The sequence below is a fragment of the Puma concolor genome, chromosome D4, assembly GCF_028749965.1.
Source record: "Puma concolor isolate L17-30 chromosome D4, mPumCon1.1.hap2, whole genome shotgun sequence".
Taxonomy (NCBI): domain Eukaryota; kingdom Metazoa; phylum Chordata; class Mammalia; order Carnivora; family Felidae; genus Puma; species Puma concolor.
The window spans coordinates 1,546,627-1,557,613 of NC_141679.1; the positions used below are offsets into that span (position 1 = coordinate 1,546,627).

Consider the following 10,987-nt stretch of genomic DNA (forward strand, 5'->3'; position numbering starts at 1 on the left):
GGTCTGTGTTCTTGAGATGCCCTCGCCTTAGAAAATAAGTGTGAAAGGTGGGAAGACAGAACGCTGGCAGTTAAAACTGCCTTCTGGATAATCCACAAACGAGGTCCTTCACAGACAGACAATCAAGAGTTGACTGTATCTGTCAGTGTTCCTCGCCCTGCGTGTCAGGTGCTAGGAGCCAGGGCCGTGCGCGCAGGGAGGTGCAGCGCCATGAAGGAGGGGGCAGGAGAGATAGTCTGCATGGTCCAGATACCGTGTTTTTGTTGTTGTGTTCTTCCATTTATAAGCTATCCATTTCTCCTGAAGCATTTGACAGTCTCATTAATGAGTTGCTACCTAAAACATTAACATGAAATAATGTAAACATGAAGTACAGGTTTTAGAATGGAATTATGCTGAGTAATTTTTAATATACTTGAAAAAATGCAGAATCTTAACGGAATGTTGCTTGTTATAATCTTTTTGTTCATACATTACCAGTGTGTAGAATCTGAAGGGTAACTTATTTTCATAAGTGGATAGTGGACTTCCTAACTGCTAAGGAGACTATTAATAATCTGTTACTTTCTCATGTCAACTTCAATATAGTATTACTTTACGCTCCTATGATGCTTTACAAATTCCAAATTGAAATACTTCAGTATGTTTATAAAACAGTCTCTAAAATTTAAATCTGTTAAATAACATAAAAAGTCTCTGTGTTCAGATAGTGCTAGGTCACTGTAAGGAAATAGCAGGTGTGCGTAGGGAGCGTTTGGTGGAGGGGTGTCCACGCTAACCGTGGAGAGCTGTAGTCAGAAATGGTGAGAATCGGGTTCTGCGGTGTTCTTACTCCATAGAAATCATTCTTTTCCATTTAAAGATTGAGAACCTCGACCCCCGAGGCATTCAGCTGTCAGCTCTCTTCATGAGTGGTGTGGACATGGCCCTGTTTGCAAACGACGCGTGTGGCCAGCCGGTGCCCTGGGAGCACTGCTGCCCTTGGATGTATTTTGATGGGAAGCTCTTCCAGTCCAAACTCCTCAAAGCCAGCCGGGAAAAGACCCCACTCATCGACCTCTGTGATGGTCAGGTCAGTCTCAGGAACGCCAGCCAGCGGGGGGTTTGGCGGGTGGGGAGAAGCCTCCGGCCACCTCGGCGGGATGGGAGGAGTGTTTGCAGGCTGGTGAGCTGGGCTGTCTGCGCAGGTTGCAGGCGCACCTGTGATGTGCTGCACTCGCCTGGACCTCGCTCCTGGGAGGACCTACAGGCCTGGGTTCCTACCGGCCCCGGCCACATCTTTGTCAGCCACTCAGTACGCTTCCTTGTTTAATGTGTGTTTCTGTTGAAAGTCCTCTTGATGAATACATATTGTATTGTTAAATTACTCACCTTATACGTGTGGTCAGCAGTGCTGGAACAGCCCAAACAAAGCACATGGGACACACGCGGTGTCTCCACAGGGCACATCTCACGACCTGGCACTTAGGGACATGAGCCAGCACTCGGCACTGTGCTTGGCCCATTTCAAACAGAATCACCCACAGAAACGTGAAAACTGTGGCACTAAGTGGATGGTGAACAGGACACTTGTTTCCAGTGTAAAGTCTGAAACAAGCGGTGCCCCCTCTGCGTGAGGCCTCGGGCACGATTGTGGGTTACAAGTACATTTCAGCAAGCGGGTGGGTCCACAGACGTGGAGTCAGGAATAGCGAGGACTGAGCGCATTAGTTGGAAGTCCTGGTCTGAGCAGAAGGTGCGGTCCACCATCAGACCGTCTTGTTCTCTTGCAGTCGCCTCAGGCTTCTGACGGCACGTTCTGCCCGAGCTGCCGTGACTCTCGGGTCAGGCTCAGCATAAGCACAGATTTGTGGGGTGAGCAGGTTTTCAGATTCTCTGGTTAAGGATCGGTGTTGCTACTTGAATTTATGTATTTATTAACAAAAGACACTGCAGGTGAATGTCGTACAGGCTCTTTCACAGTGGATCTGATGCCCACTAGCTGTGTTGTCCGCATCCTTGGGAGCGATGTTGTTCACTGTGATGTGATCCCCTCAGGCAGCCTCCCGCCCCCTGTCAGCACGGTCGCTGGGCCTTGGCGCCCTCTCTGCCGCACGGGGCACACAGCTGGCCGAGTGCTCGGTCGGTGGGCATTGTCTGCGCTGCAGTGGGACCTCTCTGGGCTCAGCTGTTGGCTTCCAGAACCAAAACCACTCTTTCAGTTAGTACCTTCGGTAGCGAATGGTCCTCACCTGGAGATCGGCTGAAAGCTGTGGCTTAAGTTGATGTTGCGTCTGTGGGAATGATGTAATGGAAGCGGCGGTATGTGTTCGTTGATTGCATTTTCGGTGTGCTTGCCGACTGCACCCAGTGTGGCTGCACAGACCGTGACTGACTCATGGGAAAAGAGCACATGCATCCTGGCAGCTGGTGGGTCTCACTTCTTTCCTGTCCATTTCGATTCGAGCAAAACTCTGTGAACCGAGTTTTCATGTGCCGGTGCTTGACTTGCAGGCCGAGCAAGCCGCCAAGGTGGAGAAGATGCGGCAGAGCATTCTGGAAGGGCTGAACCTCTCCCGGCAGAGCCACCCGCTTCCCTTTCCGCCGCCCACGGCGCTGCCTTTCTACCCTGCCTCCGTGTACCCCCGGCACTTCGGGCCCGTCCCCCCGGCTCAGGGCCGTGGGCGGGGCTTTGCAGGTGAGTGCACAGGCGACGTCGGGAGGGACCGTGGGGTGGTGGGGACGGATGCGCCGTGTCATGCTGTGCTGGGACCTCATTCATGGTCAGGCTCATGACGAAGTTTGCAGTATCAGCTCCTCACCATAGACAAACACAGATCCCCGAAGAGATGCGGGTAAGGGAGAGAGGGAAATACGAAGGCTGTTGCAGAGACTGGATTTTACGATTGGTCGGCACAGCTGAAAACTCCGCTTGTGTTTGTGGTTTACGGTTTGCTCACCTGTGGGGTCAGAGGAGGCCTCTCCACTAAGGCCACCCCCTGCCCCCAGGGATGGTTCAGACGCGCTCCAGTGTGGACAGCAGGGGCTGGGAGACCCCTCCCCCCGCCCCGGCAGCCAATGGTATGGGAACAGCAGGTGAAGGAGATGGGGTCGTTCTGCCCAGAGGCCCACCGGTGGCTCCCCTAGAACCTGCTCCTCACAGCTTCTCCGTCTCTCTCCACCCGGGTCCCACAGGAGTCTGTGGCTTTGGAGGCCCCTATGGGGACACTGTAGCGACAGGCGCTTACCGTGCCTTCCGAGTGGCAACAGCAGCGGGACACTGCGGAGCCTTCTCAGGCGGGGACAGCAGCAGGACTAGCAAGTCGCAGGGCGGTAATTATGCCAGCACGCCTTCTCCTAGAGCTTCGCCGCCCCGCCTGGCCCCCCTCCGCGTCCTCCCCGCCAGGCCCGCTCCCGGCCCCGGCCGCCCCCAGGTCTCTGCCTTCCAGTGGGACGGGCGGGTGTCCACGCAGCCCTTGAGCCCGGCCCCAGCGCCACCTCCCCGAAGGAGCAGGCTGCCCTACAGGGCTCGTTGGCGGGCTCCTTCCCCGACGACGGAGGTCCTGAGGCCATAGCAGTTCCTGGCTTGGAAACTGACCGCAGCTTGTTTCGTAGGCAACGTTTTTGAGAAAGATCTAATAACACATACATAAATGAGCTTATTTTAAATTCCCTTTGCTTCTCTTCTTGTACGTATTGGTTTTACAAGGGAGAAAAAAGACTTAACATTTAGTTTTGAAATAATGTCTTGTGATTTTGCTGTAATTAAAGCCTGTGACTTGTAGTTTTGTCACACGTCCTGTATTTTGGGACCGCAGAGCCAGACGTGGCCATCAGGTCCACACCACAGGGCTGTTCAGATACATTTGTGAGTAACTTTAGGGTACACAGGCTTTCTATCCTTCCCAGGAATGTTCTTCCAGCTCTGTTCCTTGGGGTTGGCGGGAGACCTCTTTTGCAGCAGTACGATGCACAGGCTAGCGCAGCCCCCAGAGGGGCTCTGGGGCCGTCTCCCCCTGCACCGGCCCCGCATGCCCTCTCCTGCCTCCCACTGGCTCTTGCAGCTTCCAGGGCGCTTTTCTTCCTGCCCACGCCATGCAGCGTGCAGTGACGCCTGCTCTCTGCTTCACCATCGGCTTCAGCTCCTTGCGCCCCTTGCCTGGACACTCACGTCAGCGTGCAGTTGGGATAAACCTATGGGTAGGGTGGTGGCTCTAGACCTTGTAGGGTCAGAAGTGGTTTTGTAGGCTGAAGTGACCAGAGGAACTGCTTTGTAACTTCCCCCAGATTGTGTCTGGAGCTCAGCTCTGCTCTGTCCAGTGTAGTAGCCACCGGCCACTGTGGCGCTTGAGCACTTGACCTTGCTATAAAATACACGCCCAGTTTTAGATCTAATATGGAAAAAAGATTGCAAAATATCTAATTAGTAGTTTTTATATTGATTACATGTTGAAATAATACTATTTTGGATATATTGGGTTAAATAAAACAAATTATCAAAACCTATTTTATCTGTTTTTGTATTTCATTGTGGCTACTAGGAATGTAAGGCTTGTAGATTTGGATGTTGGACAGCGCTGTCTGGCAGCTAGAATGGTCATGGTGAACACCTGGATGATGGAGACTTAATTATAATCCATTCCATCTGCCAGAAGATAGGAAGCTTGAGGTTCTATTCTGTTTGGGTTTTATCAGAAGTTTTGCTATCAGTTACATATTTGAGAATTTTCTTAGTTAAGTCAGAAATCCTTAGAATATGCAGGCTGTTGGTGGTTAATAGAAGTTACTGATACAGTGGTGTTGGTGACCCCACTGATTTAATTTAATTTAATTTAATTTAACAATAAGAAATAACAGCCACATTTACTGGTTAACTTCTGTAATGTTTGGTTAAGGCAGGAAACTTGGAAGCAGTTCCCCAAAGAGAAAACATGGAGTTTGCAGGTATCCATGTTGGTAGGGGAGGAGGCCAGCTGTGAGCGCCCAGTGGCCACGCTTTATTGAACTGTTTCAGCCAGAAAGCCTTGCACATTTTGCATTTTAAACTCAGATCAGCTGTTGTGGGTTCTCTGAGTGGCCAACACTTCTGTCTGACTTTCAGGTGTATTTTCAACAACGGTTAAAACCCATAAACAATATGTACATAGATACTTTATGTAATAAATAAGAAGTCTTCACAAAACTTCAGAGAAGGGGGCTTTATATGAAATATAAACCACAATGAAAACAAATTGCTCGCTTGTTTTCTTTTTGCTGTTTTTAATTCTCTGATTGTCAAGATGTATTTTGTCTATTTTTCGTGCAGGAATCCAACCTATACCTTCTCAGGGAGGGAAGCTAGAAATAGCCGGCACCGTGGTTGGCCACTGGGCTGGGAGCAGACGGGGCCGTGGGGGCCGCGGGCCTTTCCCCCTACAGGTAGTTTCTGTTGGAGGACCAGCAAGAGGGTAAGTTCTGAACAGTGAAAACATGTTTGTGTTAATTAGAAAATAGCCTCTTACTTATTTTAGTCATGAGTTTATTAGAAACATTTTTTCTTCATTAGATATATTCCTTAATGTTATTGTGGTTATGTAGGATTCCATTGTATATAGCATTATGTAACTAAGCCATTATTAAATAGTTACCCACACATTCAATTAACAATTTTTTAATATTTAAAAAAGTAGCATTTTGAAGTATATTATTTTTCAAATTGAATGCACTGGATAGGGACCAAAAAACTAAGATTGATTTCTTGGAATCTTGAAATAAGTCCACGATGTGACCATGATTTATTTAATAGACCGGTGCTTTCTACAGCGTGGGATCGGCATCGTTTTAAATGTTCCAGCTGCCTCAACAGATTCAAGCCTGTGTGCTTTTGTCCTCTTTTATCCGTTCAGGCGTCCGAGGGGAGTTATTTCCACCCCGGTGATCAGAACGTTTGGAAGAGGCGGACGGTACTACGGCAGAGGCTATAAAAACCAGGGTGTGATTCAGGTAATCCATGGGGCAGCGGCGCCTCACTCCGGGCTGGTGGCTCAGTGCCTGCGTCCAGAAAGGTCTGCCGGGGCCTCTCTGTAGCTGTCGAGCGCAAGGCAGACGCAGCGGTGGCGCCACTTGCTCGCCGGCTGTGACTCCTCAGCCCACGGTGGCCGGCGTCGTGGGTGCTGAAGAGTATGGTCTCCTGGTCACTGCTGCCCGGGGAGTATTCTGGGGCTTTTAGCGGCAGTTATATTCTAAAATGTTATTTAGGTAAATAGCAGTCAGGATTTAAGAAGAAAACTGACGTCTTTTTCTCCTCCTGGACTGTCTTGACTAGCACTTCGCTGAAAGGCTGAGCCTGTGAGGAGACAAAATCACGTACCCATCTTCATGACCGAGCTGGAGTTTCCTCCCACTTTGGATAGACCATGTTGGGACATGGATCCTGATGAATTTCCCCTTGAGAAGGATCTTTTAGAAATGCCAGGCAGCCTTACTGCTGCGTTTGATATTTCATCAAAGTGTGCATTTCTTCCCGTGCTGTGCATGCAAATGTTCCAGCTCTCCCTTGGCTCCCACATTAGTAGCCCACGTGTGGAAATGTATTGGCCTGCCTTTACCAGGTGATCTCACCACCTTGGGAACTTCTGTGTTGATGAAATACATCTAGTGAGTCAGGTACAAGGGCAGCCCCCTCTGCAGTGCAGCATGCCCCAGGATGGGGCATGTGCTCGGCTCACTTTGCCCTCCCCAGGCTCACCTTGACCTTCCTCTGCCTTCTGAGCCCTTTTCAGCTGAAGGCACTCAGCCTCTGAACGGGTTTATAAGGTGGGGGGGGGAATGCACCCGTGCTGTGCTCCAGCCCGGAGCCCATCCTGTACAGACAGCCCCTCGTGGAGCCATCACCCCTACTGATTAAGGGGGCCTTTCACGTAAAACACAGACACCGGAACCACACAAGACAACTGGGTGGCCTGGCCTCTTTCTTGTTCCCGTGGGGAGCTCACCTTCTTTTATTTTGCTGCATCTTTAAAGTCCCTGAGTCCACTGGCTCCCCTCCCCCATGCCTGTCTCCTTTGCTTTGTGTGTGGAAGTACAGACAACACTGCCTTTTGCGCCCAAGCGCCCAGACTTTCTGCATCTTGCCGAGCGTGTGCTGAGCGGGCTGCCCCCCTATGACCTGACCTTGTCTTTCTTGCATCCTGGTAGTGGGTCTGGGCACTGAGTCAGACTCTGCACCGGTCTGCGCCTGTGGCAGGACTGAGGTGGACCTGCGTGCTTTTGTCAGGGGCACGAGTGTCTGCTTCTGCACATTGGGACCCTTCGATGTGTCACAGGCTGGATCCATTCATTCACTGGAGATTGCCAAAGGAAGATAGTCTTGTTGCATCATTTCTTTTTCGTTATTTATTGGGGTGTTTTTATAAAGAGACGCTTCCCATTGGCTCCCATTTGGTACCTGAGTATTACAGTGCTTGCAGGACAGATACCTTGCTGCCCTTGGCCACAGGCCCTTTGCGTGGCCTCTGGTCTGCGGTGGCTTTCTCTCTGGGCATCGCCCGGCCCAGCAGAACCACCACATTTCTCTCGATTCCTTGGTCTCTTTAGTGGGAAATGGCATTTGAAAACCACCGTCTGGGCACCCTGAGTGCTGGAGGGCCAGTGACTGTTCCTAGTGTTCTCTGAGCACAGACCTGGACATGCAGTCCTGGTCTTCATGCATGAACACACGACGTGCGAGCTTTTTATTGTCTTTTTCTTTAAAGATAAAATCCTCATAAGTTCACACTGACGTTTCCAATTTAGACTGAGGGCTTTTACTTACATCTCTGATGTTACATCTACATGTCCTTTCCTCATGCTGAATCACTGTTTCTGGGCTTCTCTGTGAACAGGGCTAGAGGAGACACGTGTACTCGCGTGCACCAGGCACTCAGACCCGCACATGCTTGTGCTGCTGCACATTCTTGTGTACCACACGCACAGGGGAATATGCATGTGGATGCCGCTGTTTTTATCTCAAGAATTTATAGCGACTCTTCTGAATCAAATTGAAGACTTCAGGAATTTGATTTAAACTTTACTGTTCGTGTCCATGTCTATTATCTTCCACCCTGAGAACCGGGGCTCGTTAAGTTAGAGTCAGAGTGCCCCTGGCTGGCCCTTGGCTTCGTCCACGGGCAGTCACGGTGTTGACAAACTCACCCTGTCCTCCCCCCAGCTCTCGTTGTGACAGTAGCTGTGCGGTTATCCGCTGCATTGTCCCAGCGTGCAGCCTCCACCCACCGCCCCACCCACGCCTCATTGGCCTGGCCTCTGTGGACCCGCGTCCCCTGCCCGCCGGCCTTGTCCCTCCAGGCTCTCCTCAGGGGACTCCACAGGCAGGACCTCACAGAAACCAGGGGACGTTCAGAAGCACTTTGCTTTCCTAACAGTTGAAAGTGGTGGCTCATACCTCCTTCTCATGCGTCTCACGTATATTGTCATTTTCTTCTGTCATAAGCTTTGTGTCAAAGACCGCTAATAATTGAATTGTCTTTCCCTCAGAAGACATTCGCCGTTTTGGCCTAAATGCCCAAATTGTTTTTGTTTCTCTGCCAAGGTTTCGTGATGCACCCCGCTGCTGGTCATTCTGGGCCGGTGCACTCAGCACACAACGTGTTCTTTCTGAACACGGTTTCATATCTTGTCTTACATCAGAAGCTTTTCTTGAATTACTGGGTTTTCATTTCTGTTGTTCTCCCTTGCTTTGATTTCGTCTCTGGTGGTTCCTGTTGAGCTAGTCTTGTGTCTGTCGCCAGTGTTTGGCACATTCTTGACTCCCTTTGATGTCTTCTTCTTTGGAGATAGGACTCACCTACTATGCAGCTCACCTGCTTAGAAAGTACAGTGCGGCCTGTCCTCACTGTCATGCAGGGACACTGCCAATTCCAGAACGTTCATCACCCAAGAAGAAACCCCTTACTCAGTTGCAGCCACGTCCCAGCCCCCGGCGGCCACGGATCTGTTTTGCTGTGTATGGACTTGCTCTGTGCCTGTCATGTATGTGCACCTGTCGTGGCGCCACCGGCCCTTGGGTCCTCGTGATTGCTGTGAGGGCTCCACTGAGGGCGAGGCTCACTTTATCCATTTACCAGTTGCTGGGCATTCAGGTGGTTTGCACGTTTTTGGTTATGAGTAATGCTGCTGTGAACATACATAGGTTTGGGTTTTCCTCCAGCTTTACTGAGATGTAATCAATATATACCATCATGTTAGTTCTGGGTGCAGCATAGTGATTTGTATTTGTATGCATTGCAAGATGATCACCACGGGAAGTCTCGTTAACATGCATCTCCTCAAATGGTTACAAAAACTTATTTTCTTGTGACGAGAACCTTTGAGATCTCTCAGCAACTTGCAGATATGCAACAGAGTATTGTTAACTACAGTGGTTGTGTTCAGGTGTTTGTGTGGACATATGTTTTCATTCCTCTTGGGTACATACCTGGGAATGAATTCCTGGGTCCTTGTGTATCCTCAGAAAAACAATTCTGAGTTACTTTTTTGTGTTGGCACCCTGGAGATCCTGCTCCAGGCGTTTTGCGTAGCGGCCGGTGGGCTTTTCCCTCCGAGACTGAGGGCTTAGAGGTCTGAGCAAGTACTTGAAATCTTCAGTGTTATTTCCCCCTGCTTTGTCCTCTTATATATTTTAATTTTTCTCAGGATTCCAAGAAAATGGCAGTAGTGTTGACTTGGGGGAGGGTTTACATGCATATTTCCGAACTCTGGGATTGAGCACCGAAGTGAGAAGACCTGTGGGAATGGAGCCCAGAGGGGAACAAACGCAGGGACCACTGGTGTGAGACAAGGCATCCCCAGGGCGAGGGTAACACATATCTCCGGCCCCACTTGGCTGAGCAGAGAGGGCCTTTATTTGTAACCAGGCAAAAACCCTGGTTCTCAGCAGGGAGGACTAGAGGCACCCGACACCCTGCCATCTGGGGTTGAAAGGCAGCTTTCCTGTTCTGGGTCTCAGTTTCTTCACTGAAAAACGACCACATAAGGGTAAGACCGTTAAGGTTTCCTTCAGCACTGAGTCCGCCTCCAGCAGTGGTTCTCAGCCCTGGGATGTTGGCCCCAAGGGCCATTGGCTTTGTTTGGGGACATTGTTGATCATCATAGCTCAGTGTGCAAGTGCTTCTGGTGTCTTCTGGGAGAGGCCAGCGATGCCCACCACTCTGCAACACACAAGACGGCCCGTGACAGAATTACCAGGTCTACAATGTCGAGGTGCCAGGCTGAGAAACCCACGGTCTAAGATGTAAACAGCTGAAAGATCTCGGGCTGTTTTCCTCGTCTCTTACCGAGAGGTCTTGTCTTTCACTCCAAAAGTTCATTTTTTCTAGAATTACTTTTAAGTTTGTTAAGAGGAGCAGGGAGACCTGTTCAGAAGAGATAGGTCACAAACACACCTGGTGATTATCAGCTTAGACTTGTTTCTTGTTGGGTTGTCCAGAGAGGACTTAGGTTTGCTTCCATTTTCCAGTAGAAATGGGCCTCCCACTGCCCGCGACAGGTGGATGTGTAAGTTGTTGGTGGACACGTAGTGAGGATGGTGGTTTGTAATTTCAGAGAGGACGTATCGAGGAGCGGTGTTAGCATAGATGACTTGGTGCTGTCCAGAAGGATTAGGTAGACCTCTTCAAGTGGGGTCTACTGCAAGGTCAGGATATTAACTACAGAGAAGTGGAGGGAAGGGGCCCCAGGACGAACCTGCTGAGACCAGCTTTTGCCAGCTGCAGGTCAGTCAGAAGCAAAACAGAGTGTGTTAGAGTATAGAGTATAGACTAGAGTACAGAACAAACAGATTATAGAGAGTAGATAGACCGTGTGAACTACAGAGAGTATAGACTAGAGCACACAGACCATAGAGAATATGTAGACTGTTCAGGTTATGGAGAGTATAGAGTACACAGACCATAGAGAGTAAGGAGTATAGAGAGTATGTAGACTGTGGACTCCGGAGAGTATAGGCAAGAGTACAGAGTACACAGACCGT

The 10,987-nt window shown here is 50.0% G+C and overlaps 1 protein-coding gene across 2 annotated transcripts in view; it reads left to right on the plus strand.

The window, feature by feature from the left end:
- Window positions 1–10,987, plus strand: part of FAM120A (family with sequence similarity 120 member A) — a 95,785-nt gene that overhangs the window by 82,127 nt on the left and 2,671 nt on the right. Inside the window, exons 13-17 of one of the 2 annotated variants that reach the window (XM_086684778.1) lie at window positions 863–1,072; window positions 2,494–2,677; window positions 3,175–3,312; window positions 5,285–5,426; window positions 5,865–5,961. In XM_086684778.1, coding sequence (XP_086540904.1) covers window positions 863–1,072; window positions 2,494–2,677; window positions 3,175–3,312; window positions 5,285–5,426; window positions 5,865–5,961 — 771 coding nt within the window. The remainder of the gene's footprint in view (window positions 1–862; window positions 1,073–2,493; window positions 2,678–3,174; window positions 3,313–5,284; window positions 5,427–5,864; window positions 5,962–10,987) is intronic. The other variant, XM_086684779.1, reaches the window with a different exon arrangement.